The sequence below is a fragment of the Taudactylus pleione genome, unplaced genomic scaffold (genome assembly GCF_031769625.1).
Source record: "Taudactylus pleione unplaced genomic scaffold, aTauple2 ptg000018l, whole genome shotgun sequence".
Classification (NCBI taxonomy): Eukaryota; Metazoa; Chordata; class Amphibia; order Anura; family Myobatrachidae; genus Taudactylus; species Taudactylus pleione.
The window spans coordinates 16,065,125-16,086,765 of NW_028284420.1; the positions used below are offsets into that span (position 1 = coordinate 16,065,125).

Sequence of the window (21,641 nt, forward strand, 5' to 3'; positions counted from 1 at the left end):
GTTATAACTATAAGTAAGTTACAAACTGGGTATATGCAGGTACATTTCTTCTTTGGGGTCCATAGGGTCCACAGGAATTACCTTGGGGGTATGTGGCTAGAGTGATCCAGGCACCAAACAGTTACAAGCTTTAACTCCCAGGATGTACTGGGTCCTTCTCCATATATACCCTGCCTCTGGCTGTAGACATTTGTTTTTTTTGTTTGGTGCGCAGGAGGATTAGGGTTAGAATTTGATACAATTGGATCACACAACCATTGTATCAAATTCTAACCCTATTGCTGCTTCAGGCTTTACGTACCATTGCTACAATTGTTCATAAGAACACGTTTAAAGTTTATTGCCGCTATAAGCCATATGAAAAATTGCTATAAATCTTCACAAAAGATAGAGACATTTCATCAAGTTTTATGCATGGCCTAATGCAGCTAAGGACACTAATTAACTGCAGCTCTTATCCTATTTGAATTTAAAAGTGGACACAATCAAACCAGTGGAAGTATAATTTTTATTACAAGTGACTGGGTAGTTTTTTGAAACATTTATGCTTCATTATATGTGGATTGCAATCATTTTTGTATCCGTTTTATGTCTAATGTTATGCTTCGTTTTTTCTTTTTAATGTATGCTTTTACTAACCGCACACTTAAGTGATCGAAATTGAGTTCACTTATTCTGTACTAATATATTACTTTGTATAACATTAGGGATATTGTTATGTCCAAAGAAAACGAGAAGTAGGAGGCGAAAGCTTCTGTGCTGGTCAGGCGGGTTGTCCCCTCAGGATTTCATACAGAATAGATTATGTGGTCACTGTTACAAGGAGTCACCACATTAGTCCAGCCTACCAGCTCCTGGGCAGGAACCCTCTTGGGCTTCTTTTTCCCAGATCATGGCCCTGTATGCCTCTCCTTTGGTGGCCTGGTTATACAGAGCTCAATACCTACTAAGCTGTTTGTGCTTTTTGTAGTTGATTAAGAGCCTATTGCAAATATGTTGCTTAAAGGCATTAGGTTTTGATGTGTTATACTGCCTTTATTTTTCTGAAAAAACTGTATGTTATAACTGTACTTCACATTTTCTAGACATTTGTGGAGGTAGTCCATTACATTGTTGCCCTTTATATGACTAAAGGCCCCCATACATCAGAGATTGATTGCAGCAATCATGCAATCGATTGTGTATAAAAATCTTTCCCTTTTTCAATCGATTGCAGAATTGCCACAATCAATTGAAAAAGGGAAAGATTTTTATACACGATTGCTGCAATCAATCTCTGATGTATGGGGGCCTTAATGCTGGGAATACACTATACAATTATCTGTCAGATATCTGTCCAATCTGGCCGGTTGGAATGAAAATCTGGTAGTGTATGGGAGCAAACGTCAATCTACCATTTGCTGACAAACACTGGAAAACAGACAACAATGGTAGTTCTCAGACAAATTGGTTAAATCAAATGAATTTACCCAATTTGAACAAAATTTTTTGTCTATTTTCCAGTGTTTAAGATCGTATGGTTAATTTTATTTGCTCCCATACATTACTAGATTTTCATACCAACCAGCCAGATTGGACAGATATCTGACAGATAATTGTATAGTGTATGCCCAGCATAAGGGAAGTGCTCCAATTAACCCCCAGCTGCAGGTGAGTGGTTAAATTGTTCGTCACATATACTTGTGAAGACTGGGCTGCCCATCCCCTCTCTCCTAATTAGGGACGCTCAGCTGCTGAGTATACCTTTTTCCTAGGAAGGTATATAGCACTGGAATCCTACCAACTTTTGTTGCTTGCGATTCAGTGCCTATTTGTATGCGTTGCACTTATATCCTACCAATATGACCGCGATTTAGTGCCTATTTGCAAAATATATGCAGGTAGATCCTACCAAACTAATGAGTTTAGATAGTTGATTTTAATACCCTTTTGCAAATATATTTATATATGCATGTAAATCTTACCAAACTGATGTGTTTAGGTAATTGATTTTAATGCCCTTTTGCAAAGATTTGTGACTTATGCTACTGTTGAAAAAGTTTTTACTTTTTGGTTCCTTCTAACCCCCAAACTGCGGTGTAAGGGGTTAGAGAGTGCTTCACATTTTTTTTTTTCTGTGAAGGGGGTCACTTGGCATTGTTAACCCTACACTTGTTGTAGGTTACTTACAAATATTTCCCAGGTCTAGGAAATTAGGAGACTGTTGTCACTGGGCTGGTTTCACGTAAACCCTGTGCAGTAGGCCTCTCAGGTTTTCATACAGAATGGACTGTGTGTTGATTGTTATACACCACTACAGTCCACCTTGCCAGCACCTGTTCAAGGGTCACCTTGAATGCTCCCCTGGTCTCAGGTTGTGACGCAGTTAGTGGACCACTTATCAGCCCCCACACTGTCTCCCACTTGGGATCCCCACAGTGATTACAGCCTGTTATGTTTCCTCCTTTCATATATCCCTCCTGGATGGGGGGTTATGCCCACTCAGTTCAGAATCTGGCTTTTTAGCATCTACCTATCTGCAGATGTTACAGGTGAAAAAGGCAGCTGTTTAAGCATATAAATGGACTTCACCATCCTCTCAGTCCACCCTGCTTTCAGAGTCTGATATAAATTTAATCTGAGGAGGCTGAGGAAAATAAAAAGCCCAGACGCTGGTCCAGAGTCAAGGTTTCCTGCATCTGGGTTGCTCCTCCCTGTATATGAGACAGCCAGACCCCACTCTAAGGTGCTCTTGGTGGCTGCAGATCTGAGGAGGTTTGCTCAGTCTCCCTGTATTACCTCTCCTTGGGTGGCCAGGATATGCAGAGCTCGATATCCTACTTAGCCTTGTTTGCTGTTTGTTTTTGACTCAGAGCTTATTGTGTGTGTATATATTTATGTATATATATATATAATTTATTTTTTGCATTGTATGTGACGTGTGTAAATCTGCTGTGTGTTATACTGCCTTTTTTTATACCTGAATAACTGTCAGTTATAACGATCACTGCTGTTTCTCCTCATAAGCCCTCTGCTACAGGTATGTGGGTTATTTTGGGTATGAAACACCATCACATTGTATGCTATTACTTTGCATAACATTAGGGATATTGTTATGTCCAAAGACAGTGAAAAACAGGAGACGAAAGCCCCTGTGCTGGTTTCATGTATGGCCTGTCAGGCGGGCTTGTCCCCTCAGAATTTCATACAGAATGGACTATGTGGTCACTGTTTCAAGGAGGTACCACATCAGTCAAACCTACCAGCTCCTGGGCAGGAACCCTCTTGGGTTATCTGCTCCTATGTCGGCCCCTACTATGGGGTACTCTCAGCAGCTACAACCTACTATGTTTATGCTACCTATGCAGCCATCCTGGATGGATGTTTATGCCCACTCAGGTCAGAGTATGGCTTCGTCCCCTGCTGCATTTCAGCAAATGCTGCAAGCAGCTAGGCTGTTACAGCCTAAAAACAGAAGGCGGTCTGCTTCCTCCTATCACTCCGTCCAGCTTGCAGACTCTGATGCATCTTCTGATGAGTGTGAGGACATACAGGTCTCCTCTCAAGAGTCTCTCTCAGGAGAGGAGGACCATTTTCCAACAGCAGATGTTCCCTCCTTGATTAGGGCTGTCAAAGCTGTGTTAAACATAGATAGTGAAGAGCCAGAGCTTAGGAAGGCTCCGGTGTTTAAACGCCAGAAGGTTGTGAAGGCTGAGTTTCCCAAATCTGAGAGGTCTCCTGTCCATAAACATCCTGGAACTGCGTGCAGTGTTCAGAGCACTCATTCAGGCACAGGATATACTGAAGGGCAGGCCTGTCCAGGTACAGTCCGACAACGCACGGCAGTAGCCTACCTCAACCATCAGGGAGGCACGCGAATCGGGTTGCCATGGCGGAAGTGTCAAACATTCTGGTCTGGACAGAATGTCATCTTCCAGCAATCTTGGCAGTATTCATACCAGGAGTTTTCAATTGGGAAGCTGACTTCCTAAGTCGGCAGGATATACATGCTAGAGAGTGGGCACTTCATACACAGGTATTTCAGAGCGTAGTGGACAGATGGGGACTACCAGAGTTAGATCTCATGGCCTCAGGCCACAACCACAGGGTCCCCAGGTACGGGTCCAGGACCATTAATCCCACAGCCGAATTTGTGGACGCTCTAGCAATAAAGTGGAACTTCAAGCTAGGGTATCTGTTTCTACCGTTTTCCCTTCTCCCAAGGGTCATCAGGAAATTCAAGCAGGAGGGCAGAACAGTAATAATGATAGCCCTGCTTGGCCCAGACGCCATTGGTTAACCAACCTTCAGAGTCTCTCCATAGACACTCCATGGCCTCTTCCTCTAAGGCTGGACCCGATAACACAGGGTCCCTGCCTGTATCCGGACCTACCCCGTCTGTCTTTGATGGCATGGCTCTTGAATCTTCCATCTTAAGAGCCAAGGGTTTAACCAGTTCTGTAATTCAGACTGTGCTTAGGGCGCGGAAACCTTCCTCTGCCTGCATTTTATTAGAGTTTGGCACTCGTATTTTCAGTGGTGTAAACATAGAAAATATGACTCTGAAGTTTTTCGGGTCTCTCAAGTGCTTGCTTTTCTTCAGGCTGGGTTAGACCGGGGTCTCCGCCTGGCCACCCTGAGAGTTCAGGCATCTGCACTCTCAGTTTGGTTTCAGCGAAGGATCGCCCCACTGCCTGATGTTAGGACATTTTTTCAGGGTGTTCTGAGGGTTCAGCCTCCCTTTGTCCCTTCGGTAGCTCCATGGGATTTGTCTTTGATTCTCAAAGCTCTACAGGCTCCCCCTATTTGAACCCCTGAAATCCGTAGACCTTAAGTGGTTGACGGCAAAGACCGTTTTTCTTCTTGCCATCTCCTCTGCCCGCAGGATCTCTGATTTGTCAGCCCTTTCTTGTCACTCCCCCTTTTTGGATTTTTCATCGGGATAGAGCTGTTCTTGGTACCAGGGCAGGTTACCTTCCTAAGGTAGTATCTCACTTTCATGTAAATTAAGAAATTGTAGTTCCAGTCTTCAGACCTCTTTGTAGGTGAAGCTTCTCTGAATGTTGTATGCACCCTACGTATCTACGTGCATCGCACCAACTCCATTAGGAAATTGGATTCTCTTTTTGTGTGGTATGACTGTCATAAGCGAGCCTGGCCAGCTAACAAACAGACTCTGACTAGGTGGCTTCGTATGACGATTTCTCAAGCTTACACACAAGCTGATCTCACTGTTCCAAACACAGTGACAGCACATTCTACTCGATCCGTGGGACCATTGTGGGCGTTTCGTCGTGGTGCCTCTTCTGAACAATGGTGCAAGGCAGCCACGTGGTCTGCCATCCACACTTTTCTCAAATGTTATGCATTTGATACATTTGCATCTCAGGATGCTTCCTTTGGGCGTCAGATTCTCCTTTCTACTAAACCGGAGCGCCCCCACCCTTAAGGGAACTGCTTTGGGACATCCCCAAGGTAATTCCTGTGGACCCTATGGACCCCGAAGACGAAAATAAGAGTTATGGTTTAACATACCTTTAACTCTTTTTGTTCGAGGTCCATAGGGTCCACAGGACACCCACCCTAACGCTCCTGGTGTTATTGGGTAATCTTTTCTTTTGTATTTCTATGATTCCCTCTTCTTAGAGAGAGTATTTCTGAGTACAATTGTCCTTTTTTCTCATTTTTTACTTCTTCTGCCTTGGGCTTGGTAACAAACTGAATGCCTGTAGCCAGGGGCAGGGTATATAAAGAGGAGGACCCAGTGCATTCTGGGAGCTAAAGCTTGTAACTGTTTGGTGCCTGGATCACTCCAACCACATACCCCCAAGGTAATTCCTGTGGACCCTATGGACCTTGAAGAAAAATAATTAACAAAGGTATGTTATACCATAACTCTTATTTTTTTGTTCTTATTTCTTCAGAAGGACTCACACTGGTTTGAAGGCCAGCAAGTTTACCATTACCATCCCTATGTATTCACTTTATAAATGTATGTATGAGGCAAATCATTCAAAGTATGTGCTGCAGCCTGCACTTTAGATGCATTGCAAACAAATCAAATTGAAATGGCATTTGTCATTTTCAGTTTCAATGAATTGGAAAAGTAGGTCATTTTGGATATATGCCAATGATAATTAGACTCTGTGGACTGCCGTGAAACGGGGCCCCTAGCGGTCAAAGTCAATGAAAAATATAAAAAAGAAAATGAGTATCATTTTGATTTAATTAGAACTTTAGTGATCAGTTATTGACCAGAGATATGCAATAACATCGCTGATTACTATGAATAATATAAAAGACAAATGGCTTATTCATTGAAAAATGGAGCAGAAGGCTCAATTTTCTGTAAAAGATAGAATTTACCAGGCTTTCATACTGTATATATTTTTGATTGCTGATTAAGTACATATTAAGGTAGTTCTCTGTGTGTTCTTATAATAATCATCCTGATGTTACTGTAGAATAAAGACCGACTCCCCCCCACTCATCCACTCTGAGTTCTTCCTCGGGCTATAAGAGAGTACAATACACATTGCTCTTCTATATTCATGATGCCAGTTATATCTGTTCTTTTTGTGTTTCACATTTCTGATTATATCAGCTTCTAATTAAGTTTCATGCCTACTTGGACCTACTGGGATTCTTATCTCTGATAATTATTTCTTTTGAAATGGCTTTTTATTAATCATCAACCCTTGCTGTTTTATAATCCCCCTCCCCGGTCACACACATTAATATTATCATCATTTTTGTAACACAGTGCTTCTGAAGTTCTGGTATCTTACGCAGTGCTCGATACCCTGCTCATGAAAGCTTAAATCAGTGATGGACTTATTTTTATCTTTAAATAATGCGACCACATTCTGAAATTAGTGGCTCTATTTATCAAGTAGTGAAGAGCCTATTTTCTGGTGAAACTTTCGTAAAAGGCTCCTTTTTATTGATTTGTTCAATTTATAAAAAGGGTTATTAGTGGAATCTGGCAATTTATCGAGCATTGAAAATCCTTGCTTTTCGATGCTAACACCATACTGAGATGCCATTAGCTATACCCGGCAATGCAAATCCCTTACTGGTTAAACAACTATGCGCATGTGTGGATATCAGCCTTATATGCACATTCCATGATAGCCTTTCACCATCAGTGTAGGCAGCCAGCAAACGAGGTTTATTTGTAGTTTGGTGAGAACTGGTATACAAAATGCAGACTAGATAAATAAGAGCCATTGAGCTTTTACCCTGTCTGGTAGGGTCATTTATTGTTACCTAAAAAGTTTTGTGAGAAGACCTTACTATTCAAACTAACCAGTTACATAGATTGTATGACTGCACTGCACTCACTCTGACATCACCATCCAATCGCAGGCTAATTTTCTATATAGACTATGTGACTTCACCCTCCATTCACAGACTAATCAACTGTGTGACTGCACTGCACTAATCACTGTGATGTCACTCTACAATCACACACATGCCTGTTACATAGATTGACTGCTCTGCATTGTCTGCGTCTCTCACATCCTATTCAGTTGGGGGCTAACATGTTACATAGAATCTGTGATGGCACTGTGTTGACTGCGTGACATCACCATCCAATTCAAGGCCAGTCTGCTACATAATCTAAGGTCAATCTGTGGCCTCGTCATCCAATCATACATTAACCTGCTACATAGATTTTGTAAATACATGTACAGTATATAAGGAGTTCCCATATACATACAATTAAACCAGTGCTGTGTATATGTGTGTATATCTGTGTGTGTGTGTGTGTGTGTGTGTATGTATGTATGTATATATAATATAATATATATAATATATATATATATATATATACACACACACACACACACACACACACACACACACACACACATGTTTCAGCACTCATCCTGATTGAAAGGTCCTGTGTGGCCTTGAAACATTGACATTTAAGTGTGATATGTCATCTTCTTAGTACAAACCTTTGACACAGAGGCAGGTGTGCCGCCTCTTCTTCCTCACAGCGTGGTATCGTTGGCCTCACCAGTATATGTGTATGTGTGTGTGTGTGTATATATATATATATATATATATATATATATATATATATATATATAAAAAATATCTCTACTGGAAAAAGAAGAATATTCCCCTTTTGTTTGTTTTGATGATCAGACCCGCCCCCCCTGTGTGTTGTGATAGGTGCTTATGTTATTATCATCAGTGCTGATTAGCCAGCATCATGTGTTTATTATGGGCTTGGATGGTGGTGACTGTGCACTAGGGATGGACGTCGATGTTTGCTGACCATCAATGTTTTTCTTTTGATGTTAGTGTTTTTACCATTCGAAGGCAGCATTCCGATGTTTGCCACCATCGAAAAGTAACTCGCTGGTGTTCCGATGGTGACTTATATGCCTCCCCTGGCTGCTGTGTGCTGTCTCTTTATCTAAAAATCTTCATGGCTCATGCTGCTGTGTTCGTTGGAGGCGGTTTCTCGCTGCATGAGACGTGACTCAGTCCCTCCCCCACTCTCTAGGCTGCTGGTAGGCAACACTGGTCATATTGCTAGCTCAGATTGGCTCGCACTGTCTGAGACAGGCAATCAGTGTGCAGCCCTGGTCCTGCAGCAGTCACTCACAAACACACACAGACAGCATAGTTGCTACGTCCGCTTATAACAAGCGGAATTGGGCTTCTTTTTTTGCAAGTTGCTTGTTTTTGGGCTTATTTTTTTGTGAGCATTGCCGAGGCACCCCTAGTGGTAAGTTAAGTGTGTGTGTGTGTGTGTGTGTGTGTGTGTGTGTGTGTGTGTGTGTGTGTGTTTGCACTGGTAGTGACTGAGGGATGGGGGAAGGTTGTGTCTGGGGAATAGAGGGCAGTATCCAGTGGCCAGGGTGAAGTTGGAGGGGGCAGGCAAGAAGGAGAGGTAAACTAGATGATGGAAATGAGGCAGGTACATGGGGCGAGTTAAAATTACTGAGGCTGTTAGAAAGATGGGATAATGGAATTAGACAGGTGACAGGAATGAAGGAGGTAAAGAAGAGGGGTGAGAGGAATGGGGTGTCAGGTAAAGGAAAGGTGGGTACACACTAGACGATATGTCGCCTGATCCTGCTGATTGGGCTGACATATCGTCCAAATCAGCCAGTGTGTACTCACTATGCGTGACTCTGCGTACTCCTGCGGGTCGTCCATCGGGGTCGTTCCGTCGGCCCGCATGTAGGGCCGATGGAACGACCCAGATGCCAACGCTGGCATAGTGGATGGAGACGGTGCCCGACATATCGGATGTTTGGTTCCCACATCGTGCAGTATGTATCGACTGCCTGATATATATTGCATGGTTGGGCATTGCATCACTGGGTACACACATCGGGCAAGTGTGTACCCAGCTGAAGACTGGCAAGGGAATGAGGTAAAAATATGGCAGCTGATGTAGAGGGAGAAAAGCAATATAGGCAGATAAGGCTGTGCATACACTAAAATATTTAGGTTAGAGAAGAGGGGGAATAAAGGAAGTTAGGCAGGTAGAGAGTGAGGACAAAGAGACACCCCCAGAAATTGGGCTTTTTTGTTGGGCTTTTTGGGAATGGTTTGGGCTTGTTTTTTACTTATAGGTTGCTTGTTTTCCATTTCAGAGTTTGCAACACTGACAGACAGTATCACATGGAGCTCAGGAAGAGGAAGATAAAGTGACATCTGTGAATTTATACTAGCTCAGAATGCAAGCAGTAATAATAATAACAATAAGTATGCAACAATACAATTAGCCACAGACAGTTGTGAGTTACAACAACCTGTTGAACTAAAAATTGCATTAGCACAGCACCCAGGCAGTGACCACCATATCATCATCATAGTCTGTGCAGTGCTGATCAAACTGACCTTTCCCTGAGTGACACTGAATTTCTCTGTTAATATGGTTAAACTTCAGGCTATTCATATAGTTTTTACCATCGCGCATTTTGATGTGATGGTTATTTACCACCACATCGAAAGATTCAATGGTGGAAGCACTGCCATCATTTGATGGTGGGCTTCCGATGTCCATCCCTAAACCAAACTTGTCTGCTGTTGTGTCAAGTGATAAGCAACCTTGTTGGTTGGTCGCCTCATGGGGGCGATTCAATTCAACGCGAATTGAATAGCATCGGGAGCGAGCTCCCGGAGTTATTCAATTGAGTGCGCTGTGTGGTCTGAGAATGCCGGTTATCGCGGTCATCGCACCTTAACAAGGGTGTTAAGGTGTGGTAACCGGCACTCTCTGACCAAAGTGCCGGGCACGCGGCTGTTAGCGCCGCGCTATGCAGAAAAACAGCCGCGCACCCGGCACTTTGGTCGGATTTCTCTTCGCATCCCCAGGGGGGTGCGAGAAGAAATCCTTAGCACACAAAAAACAGCGCGGTTATTGAATAGTCCCTCCCGTCACTATTCGATAGCACATTGAATTGAATTGCCCCCATAGTGAGGCTTGGCTGAATTTTTCAGGTTGGGGGCGTGGCTTAACTGGCATGCGTTTCAGCATGGCTCATGGACGGAACACTGATTACATTACTCTCACCTGGTAAGTTGTGCTTATGGTATATATACTGTAAACTTTGAATATTATTGGTATACTATTGCTGATGGCTTGGGAATCTGGAGGATTTTTTATACCTTGAAAAAGGTCTAACATGAGACCGAAATGTCGGACAATGATAATTCTCTGTTACACTGGTGGTATGTTTATTAATAAAGCACATTTTTTTACTGCTGAATATGGTGTGTGCCCTCTAAGTTCATATATTTTCCATATATATATATATATATATATATATATATATATGTATGTATATACTGTGCAAAAGTTTTAGGCAGGTGTGGAAAAAATGCTGCAAAGTAAGATTGCTTTAAAAAATAGATTTATAGTTTTATTTTTATCAATTAACAAAATGCAAAGTGAATAAACAGAAGAGAAATCTAAATCAAATCAATATTTGGTGTGACCACCCTTTGCCTTCAAAACAGCATCCATTCTTCTAGGTACACTTGCCCAAAGTCAGGGATTTTGTAGGATTATAGTCAGGTGCATGATTAACCAATCATACCAAACAGGTGATAATGATCATCATTTTCTCCAAGAAATAACCTGCACTTTGTTTTATCTCGATCCGTCAAAATAAAGCAGAGCATTGACAAAACAACATTTATTGACATCATCGATGCAAGAGATAGGTGTGGCACAATGTGTGCGGCCGGTGGGAGAAGGGCCTGTGTTCACTTGAATAGGATAGGCTACATAGCAGTCTGTGCACAGGGGGCCTGATTCAGAGCTGAGCGCTCTGACCAGAGCGCTCGCTCTGAATCAGGGCCGTCCCAGCTAAATTTGTAGCGGCCTCCTGGCCGCTCGCATAGCTGTGGGTGACCACCCACAGCTTATGCGAGGGGCCAAAAAGATGGTCGCGATGGTCAAAGACCATCATGACCTTCGGGCTTGCAACGAGAACCTGCGGTAGGGTCTCGCTGCCGCAAGCCCAGGAGTGATTTTGGCTCTATCAGAGCCAAAATCACTCCCACTGACATCATTACTGATGTCAGTGGGGCCGAACTCAGACGGTAGGCGTTCCCATGGGAACGCCTCCGTCTGGCAGTCACGCCCCCGGCGCGCCCACCAAAGGGGGCGTGCTGTCAATCAACATCGACAGCACGCCCCCTTTGGTGCGAGACACGGAGAGCCCGTCACTATCCGGGTCTCGCGCATGCGCACGACAGAGCTCCCTCTGTCGTGCGCATGCGCAGTGGGGCAACATCGACCCGTTTGTGAGCGTCCTTTGCTCGCGAACGGGTCTGAATGACCCCCAGAGCACATAGTGACATTGGTGCGAGTGGTGGGTGAGAGCTGCTGCTACCAGTCTGTATAGTGCCGCTGGTCACGTGGGTAACTCTCACAACAGGGCCCCTATGTAAAGCAATACAGCTAGAACACCTCAAATTAAAAAAAAAATGTTGGCATGTTTCATCGTGGGCGAAGCAGCTAGTATGTGTGTGTGTATATGTATATAATTTGTCTTCAAATTCACTTATTTATGTTTTAAAAGTGCCTAGTTGATATCAAAATTATTAGAAAAGAAACTCAATATGAAAAATTAATTGGCCAAATATTGCTGTATGCAGAGGACTCCTTAGGACAGGGGTGGGGAAGCTTTTTTCTGCCGAGGGCCATTTTGATATATAGAACATTATTTGCGGGCCTGGTGTAGGCCGCACCCCCTCCGTGTGACATCACACGGGGGTGGGGCCACAATCGGTGATTACAGCAATACCCAGAGCATCCTCAGGATGCTCCGTGGAGCTGTAAGGGCAGCAGTGTGACCGTCTGAAGCATCCTAAGGATGCTCCAGGCGGCACTGCTGCATAGATTCTGGCTACAGTGTGCCATTCTAGGCACCCTGCTGGCCAGATGAGGCTAGCAGAAAAAAGCTCTGAGGGCCAGACCAAATGATCCCGAGGGCTTTATACGACCCCCGGGCAGGAGGTTCCCCATCCCTGCCTTAGGACAATGGTTCTCAAACTCTGTCCTCAGGACCACAAACCGTTCATGTTGTCCAGGTCATCTAGCAGGTGCAAATGTGTATTCATTACTCACTGAGACATTTTAAAAGATTCACAGGTGGAGCTAATTATTTCACTTGGAATTCTGTGAGGAGATCTGGAAAGCAAGAACTGTTTGGGGTCCTTTTGGACTGAGTTTGATATCCTATGCCTAAAGGTGGGTACACACTTAAAGATGTGTGTACCTAGCGATGCAACAGACGACTTTACCTCTGCCGGGCTGACATATCAGGAGGCCGGTTCACATTACCGCCCCGATATGTCGGCACCAGCCATATTCCACTGCATGGAGTCGTCAGCAAGATTGTCAGATTTAGCCTCATGTAGGGCCGATATAACGATGCGACTGATGACCAAATGGGAGCGCGCTTGGTCGTTAGTAGTGCGTACACACTGGACAATGTGTCGTCCTAATCCGCCGTTTGGACGACATATCGTCTACATACCGGCTAATGTATACCCAGGTTGACAGTCGACCTTAAACAACCCATTATTTAGATTATTGTGACTCCAGGTTCTTTTATATGGAGGACTAGTAATGCAATTTTCATTGTGAAGTCTTTGACATAACTGCCCTGAAGGATTTGTAATCTATAAAACAGTTGCTTTATGTACATCTCATATTAAAAAGGGTTAATCTTTGCTATTGATAAATATTGTCAGGCATCAAGGCAGGAGGTCAGGATTAAGTAATACATGCCAGTGTGAAGGCCAGGTCTCTTGTTGACAATATTCCCAGGGCTAGAGTGAGCACATCTGGATTCACAGTATATGATCTGTCTCCAGCTTCTAACATTACATTACATTCACTTTTCCTTTTCTGAGAAATACTCGTGCAGGCTCGATCATTCCAAGGCTAGTTCAGTAGTAACTTAAAACATGATTACTGTTGTGATGTTATGCTCACTGACATGGTGTGGTAACATCTGCTAGTGCAGCATTTGACAGCTCATAGCCATTTGCCATCCAGTGGGGTCTGAATTGTTCTGCAATGTGCTCTCCACTCAATGTGATAAAAATTTAAACTAACCTATGTATATACTAGCGGGAGACGGTAGGCTACGACTGAGCACAGAATTGTTTTTTCTGTGAACAGATAGCATTGCCGAAACACTGTGATATACCCTCTGGTGGGAATTACTTGAAGAAGAAAATGTAGATTTAAAGCCTAATTAGAGTAGAAATACTATGAGCGGTTTATCTAATCCCCTGCGGCCCTGGCATAGAAGAGTGAGATACAGAAATGTAAACACTCTGCACCTTAATCTGCCCACAGAATGCAGACTCATGTTACTGTTCGGTAATATCTCACAAACATCACAGTCACTGAATTCTGATGGTCTTCAGTCATGCACAGCTTGAAATATTGATCAGCAATATTCTGTGCTAAGACTTATTTTACCAGGATGTGGGTCATGCATCAATATCACTGTCTGCGTAGGGAAGGAATGTTTCAATGGGAATGACTTGGAGGTTTATGGTTTCTAGAAGTTTAAAAAATTGGCACTTCAATGAAAGCTTTGTTTATGTACACTTGATAGACCCAGCAATAACAACTGCTTAGAAAAGGACAATATATCAACAAATACTTTTTTCATTTTAAAACTACAGTTGTGGTCAGTTAACTAGCATGTCATTATGGGCAAATTATGCTATTGCAGCTGTTTGTAGACATTTCCAGGTTCATTTAGTGTTAAGCGAATGTCTGTCTGTCTTTTCTTATATGCATAAGATACACATCACATGTGCACCAAATATGTGTCTACAGATGTCAATATTAAAATTTGCGTATCTTTGACTTGTCATCTTATGCATGCAATGACATAACAGGGACGGGTAGGTACAGTTGTGGTGTGTTCACGTAATTAATACACAAATAGAGACGTTGTCACATACGCCTTCTAGGATTTTTAGAAGTGGAGATGTTGCCCATGTGGCCCATGATCAACCGAATAGTTTTTCACAGGTGCTTGTAAAGGGAGGGGTTTACTCTAGGCTAGAATAAAAAGAAAAACATTCCCTCAAGAACACTGCATATACAGGTTAAGTCTCCCATATCCAAATATTCTGAAATATCATGACTGATAGTGACACATTTGCTTTTTGATGGTTCAATGTACACAAACTTTTGTTTTAAGGCACAAAATGATTAAAAATAAAGTATAAAATGATCTGCAGGCTGTGTGTATAAGGTGTATATAAAACATGAATGCATTCTGTGTTTAGATTTGGGTCCCATTCCCAAGATATTTCATTATGGTATGCAAATATTCCAAACTACGGAATATTCAGAAATCCAAAATACCCCTAGTCCCAAGCATTTTGGATATGGGAGACTCAACCTGTATTTGCAAATACATGGTTAAGCACCTGGCTACGTCAAGGCTTCTCTGTACTGGCGTCCCTAACGCTATATGATAATAGCACCCACTCTGGGTCATATAAGTGCATACTGTAATGCCACATAACAGCACATACATAGATATATTTAAGTTTAGAGCCAACTCACCTGAAGGTACCCTACAAACCTCCAAATGGCACTACATGAACCAGCACACCCTCCCAATGCTGGTCCCATCCATGCCTCTCAGAATAGCAATACAAAATAGTGATTACTCAAGATCAACCTTCACAGTTTTTCACAGGTGTTTGTAAAGGGAGAGGTTTACTCCATACTAAGCCAGACCGGCATAGCAGGTGAGGCTAATTTGGAGGCGGATCAGTGATGTGACTGCGTGATTGCATCATCACAGCCACGCCCCCGCCACACAATGCCGAGAGACATGCCCAATCTTCTGGGGGGGGGGGCACCACATGATTTTTGAGAGGCTCCCGAGCATCCTGAGAGACTAAGGCAAGTATGGGTTTACGCTAGGCTAGGCAAAGAAAAAATAAAAAATCCTCCAGCGCACTGCAAATAAACCAGCAAAAAGTCTTGAATATTACATGATAATAGAAATTCGGAGATTTTTGTTGCATATATTTGCAAATACATGGTGTTTCAAACACAACCTGTAAAGTGACAGGATGTGATTGGTTGCTACTGTATCTACGTCCACTTACACTCTCTCCAAGGCTTAGTACATAGGTCCCTTAATATTTTAACAGCCTGATAATGTGGAGAAAATGCCATTGCATGTTTCTACATTTATCAATATGTAGGAGCACATACAGTGAGACTGGCCATTCATACAAACATCCACAGTTAACGGTGTAGAAAAGCTGAGGCCATGCATAGCATCTAATCAGATGATTGCTTTCATTTTTTAAACTGCACTTGACCAATGATAGACAATGATTACCTGTAAAACAAATTTCGGAAATGTCTACAATGTATTTTTTTTTTATTTTTAAGAATCAAATAGGAATATTCGATCGAAAGGGTCTATTGTGTGAACATAAATCTCCGTCAGTTATCATTGGATAGACACACTCCGTACAGTAAAATTGGGAAGGCTTCGCTTCTCAGAGGGTGGTTACTGTATGTATTTCTGCAACACACCAAAACCACCACTAATTCATCCCATACTTGGAATCGGCACATTTTAAATACTTTAGTTAAAAAAGGCTGATGTTCTGTATTTACTTGTATTATTATACTTTACTAATGTGAATCAGTTTACTTTTATCAGTATACTATACAAGTACTTTCATATGCCTTTATCCTTAAAAATGACCTCTTAAACATTATCAACCCTAAACTTTTCTTTGTTTTGCCAGTTTGTTAGTGTTTAATATTTCTTTAATGTGCCAAAGTGCATGTGTTTACTTATTTAAAGAGCAGCAGAGATGATCAATTTTATCCCGACAGCGGTTGTGATGTGCGTGAGGTTCCCAGTTGTCCCTTCTATAGATCTATAAATGGAAATCTTACACTGCCTACAACTAATCCACTGGGACTTCCTCAATACAAATGCAAGACTTGTTAAAACTCATTATCGATATTTTGTGGCAGACTAAAAGACTGAGGGTCCTCTTCTGGTGTTGAAATAAAAACACATTAATAGACTTACACTTGCTATAGGCTGCATGTTGTTTACGTGGAGAAAATGCAAATATGTGTGTGAAAGCTTCATAAGCTGAGGATTTTTGGGCTATAGCTTTCAATCATGTAAGAAGTTTTCCTGTACACAACAAACTTCTTGCTGTCCTTACAATAGTAGATCCTTATGTTCCACCTAAGTTTAAAATGACAGAATCTCTGTCTAATTTGGCCACCAATGTGGGTGACCAAAATAAATAGATGTACTTGTTGGAAGGTGCCCCATTAATTTGTTGGTTGATGACAACACACAATCTGTGCGCTTGTGTTTATCTGTCAAAAGAATCTGTTTCTATTCTGGTAACAAACATGCTCAGGAAAATTATACCACACAGTTCAAAGGGGTTGGGTACGCGATCACGGCAGTCAGAATTCCAGCGCTGATGATGTCGGCGGTCAGAATCACCGTCGTGATCTCAGTCGTTGGGATTCTGGATCTGGGATTCTATCAGTCAGCATTGTATGCTCCGGGATGCTGACTACATCCCGTTCAAAGCACCTGGATCTCATGAATGAGGTTTGCATATATCAGGTTATAAGCAGTCTCCTGTTGACCATATTTGTGTTTTATGCCAATTGTTTTGGAACCACACATATGCTGATGTCTGGCAGTTTTGCATGCGGACAATGTTTGGGTACTTTTCAGGTTGCATTTAATTTTTGCACAGTCTAAACAGCAGGGTAATTATAAGAATGACTAGCCAAGATGGTGAGAAGACCTCACGACCCAGTTATAACCTGCTTCATAGACTGTATCACTGCACCCCTATTACTTTAACACCAGAATCATCAGGTAGTAAACATAGCGTTCCTGCTAGGCTGTTTTCAGCGGGGCACTGCGCCCTGCCCTATTTCTAAAGGGCAGAAAGCACCCTGCCCTCCGGCTCAACGCCCCACTGAAACGGTTTCTGTCACCTCCCACGACTGCAGTGTAACGCTGGTGGGGAAAACGGCGGTGCAGCGGTCACCGCCGGTGAATGGATTCAATTCACAGTGACTGTAAGTGCCGGGCATGCCCCAAGAGTGACGAAAAAGCGTCTCGTCATAAAGACATGCCCCCTTTTCCTTGGCCACGTCCCCTTATTGGGCGCGCGCAGAAGTTCCCTTTCTCTAGGTCCGGCGCCGGACCTAGAGTGAACACTATAGACACATTAGGAAAAATTTGCCTATTCAGGATGGAAACATCTCACTGCTTAAAGACCATCAGCTGCCCACAATTGGCTTAAGAGGTCCTAGATTTTTCCCCATTCAGTCTTGGGGGTATATTTACTAAAGTGCGGGGTTTTAGAAGTGGAGATGTTGCCCATAGCAACCAATCATATTCTACTTAACATTTATCTAGTACCTTCTAGAAGATGATGGCTAGAATCTTATTGGTTGCTATGAGCAACATCTAAACTTCTAAAAACCCGCATTTTATTAAATATACCCCTTAGTGCTGGAAGTACGATTTTAACCAACGTTAACGGGATTGGGGGGGAATGGCTTTGCTGTAAATGGCAAAGAATTTTTTGGAAATGCTATTGTTATCCCAAAATAACTGTATTAATGGACTAGCTGTGTACTATAATACATCTGAAGTTACAGTATAGGCATCCTGTATATTTATAATCAAAATGTATCCAAGAACTATCTGTTCTTGTGGGTGAAGAACATGTGTACTGGAAGCCAATGGTTTAATCACCCCAGTGCTAGTGTTAGCCCTATACCAGCTCCACTGTACAATGACTAAAAAAATATGGGCCTCATTTATTAAGCACAAAGGGTCCAAGGTACAGTGCACAGTTATCTTTTTTGGCACTGCCAGCCTTGATATGTTTCCTGTACAGTTAAGAGCAGACACACAAATGCACCTAATTTTGCAGAGTAGTACAAAAGAAATTTGGATATAAAAATCATTCATATGAGAGAAAGGGGTTGGACTTTGATGTGACCTTTACACTTTCCTAGTTTGCAGAAGTGTCTCCTAAAAAGCATAGATGTGCAACAAGTTGATGTGTGGTCTATGGACCATCTCAGCACCCCAGTGAAAATAGACATTTAGCACTGAATGAAACATTTAAATGTCTCAAATCACTATAGCAAGTATTTTCTGGTCAGCTGTTTGTATACTACAGCACAGATATTTCAGATAGCTGGTTGCTGTATCACATCTGCAATTACTCCCCCCCCCCCCCCCCCCCCCCACACACACACACACACACACTAGTCACTCTCAAAGAAATAAACATATTCTTTTTATATCACATCCTATGAGAATTCTCTATTTGTTTTCTTTTGTTTAAGATGTATTTTGGAGTTGTCATTTGCCCCCACCCCGGGGAAATTAAAATGGCTACCCCATTAAAACGACAAAGGTTGCCTTGGTAACAACTGCTTGCTAGGAAACTGTAGCACGATAAAAACTTTGCAAACCTTAGTTTTTATGTAAAAAGAGAAACCGTGTGAAAAAGTATTAGAAAATGATAAATCAGCTAAGCTGTTTTTGAGGACTTTAAGGTTAATCTGAAGATGACCACATTGTGTTTCCCAGCAATAATACCCCTTTCACATCACAAAAATAACCTGGATATTGCTGGGTTGACCCGGGTCGAGGTGCAGTGTGAACACTCCACCAAAAAAAATCCAGTCAATCGAGCAGGGTTGAACGTGCCCTACCCGCGTTAACCAACCCGGGACTCTGCAAACACCACTGATTGGATGTTCCTGGGTCTCATTGATGATGTCAGCAGCCAGACACACAGGCAGCACTCCGGAGACAAGAGCAGAGGCAGCATTCTGGCAGTCTGAAAGTGGTTAATACCACTACTGTCATTACGGTGATGGCGAATTGGACTGATGAAGAAGTGAACTGTACACTATGCTGTCAGAAGCTGCATCATGATCTCACTGGCTGAATAAAACAGCAGTAAAGCACACACACTCATGAACTCAGGGCTACACAGTGGTAATCCATCAGCCATGATTCCTGCAATGCTGGGAGCAGTCCCCACCCCTCCCTTCTGTGACCTTATCTTTGTGAGCCTAAAAAAGTCAATTTCTAATGACATCCATAGGGTTTTACAGGGCTGTCCCGAGTTCAGTGTGAGCGGGGCCAACCCCGGTAATAACCCGGGTCGAAGGTGCAGTGTGAAAGTGGTCTGACCCGGGTCGCAGCCGAGTTGGACCAGCGTTCAAAATCCTGGGTCAGAGCCGGGTTTGCTATGTGAAAGGGGTATTATTGTTTGTCAGTCAAGAATGTCCTAGATAAAGGAGTCATAAAGATGTTTTAGATAGAAGCTATATCTGGAAATCTAGTAATTATTTATTCACTATCCACATTTTATTCTGACATATGTGAATAGCGCCGGAATGAGCTCCCAGAGCTATTCAACTCTGCGAGAAGTTAGGTTGGGGGAGGGTCGTTCTCGCGCCTTTAAACAGTGTGTTTTGGCGTGAGAACGGGCATTCTCCGAATAAACTTTCCGGCGCGATGCTGTTTTCCCGGCGCTAAGGGCAGAAAACAGCATCGCTCCTAGACTTTTGTCGGATTTCCAACAAGTATATCTTCAGAACTGCGAGTAGTTTGTAAACACAAATTTCTTTAATCCTCCTATTGTTGCCTATCATCATGAGCTGAAGGATATCTACTTTAGTAGATGTATTCCCATCTAGACTTATGGGACATACACACTAGACGATAAAAGTTAATGTTAAAAACTACAACGGTATCGTTCAACGATATATCGTCCAATGTGTATGCACCAAACTACCATTGATGCGCACTCCCGCAAGTCGTTAACGATGTTTGCTGTCGTGCAAACATGCAGGCCAGAAAGTGCCTGTTCAGAGATGTAGCAGGATGATGTCACTGAACGATATTGTTAATGATATCGTTCAGTGTGTACACCCAATATCTTTCACCAGTATCATTCAGCACATCGTCTAGTGTGTGTTGTGATCATCTGGGATAATTGTTTCAGAGACCCATACGTGGCCAAATTGTCTGATCAGTAATGTTTGTCTTTATGTAAAGCTCTTTCGTCCAAAGATAAAAAAATTGTTGATAATTAAAATTCGTGCCTTGTTTTGTATTTCAGCTCCAGTGGATGTGAGAGGGAACACAGCACCAGATATTGCCCAGTTGCAGTGTTGAACCCTGATAAAATGCAGTAACGCCCTCAATATTGTGGAGACACAGGAGAGAAGGATGAACAGCGAGGAGGAGTTTTTTGATGCCGTGACAGGTAAATGGCAATCCAATGTAAAGGTGTTATTAGCCGTTTTGTTTTGCAGTATGAGGGTTACCCCTTAACAGTGCTGTCAACATCTTGCCCACGATGAGCTGGTCCTTTCTAGGTGTATATTGTCACTGCATCATTATGTGTGGGTCTGCATAGTGACTGGGGCCACTGTTTGTGTAAAAGTGCCCTTGTGCAGCAGTATACTATTTGTTCTTCTTATTTTATGCCCATAAGAAGATATGTATTGGGATATAATACCAAAAGAAAGCACTAACTGCTGCATAAAATCTACAAAATGTGAATCAAAAATAACAAATTATGTGAAGGTGCCTGCGCTCAGCTCTGTCCTGCTCCCGTGTTAGTAAATGCAGATGGTATTATTGCGACATCAATTGTTATAACTTATGTACAAATTGACTTATGTAATAAAGTGTTTATTAATAAGGATTTGGAGTCACAGTGTTCCTTATATGTAAATGTTCTCAAAAAATTATTGCATGCACATGTCTTTAGGTAGTCCTCAATTAATGACCAGTTTTATGCATAGGTAATTGGGTAAAAGCACAAAGTACATGTATGTGGTTCCTTCTACATTATCACTAATGTCCAGTGGGTGTAGCTCTCTGGAGGGGCAGTGTCTCGTATGCTCCGGTCCGTCAACTTACCCTTACTTATTCCTGTAGTCTGTCTCTCCTCCTGGTCTCCTCTCCAGCTCCTGGTGCCTGTCTTCTACTGCCTCCCTGAGCTGAGCGCAGGCACCATCACATAATAAGCTATCTAGACAGAGAATTGGATTACCTCTGAGTGCCCACAGCTAGCAG

At 42.6% G+C, this 21,641-nt stretch overlaps 1 protein-coding gene across 6 annotated transcripts in view; it reads left to right on the forward strand.

Annotated features, from left to right (window-relative positions):
- The window catches only part of OSBPL2 (oxysterol binding protein like 2), a 214,866-nt gene that overhangs the window by 100,251 nt on the left and 92,974 nt on the right, over positions 1-21,641 (forward strand). For all 6 annotated transcript variants that reach the window (XR_015869405.1, XR_015869392.1, XM_088442733.1 and 3 more), the window contains exon 2: positions 20,677-20,823. Coding sequence is in view for 4 of the 6 variants with exons in the window: in XM_088442733.1 (XP_088298859.1) it covers positions 20,787-20,823 (37 nt within the window). In the remaining 2 variants the exon portion in view is untranslated. The remainder of the gene's footprint in view (positions 1-20,676; positions 20,824-21,641) is intronic.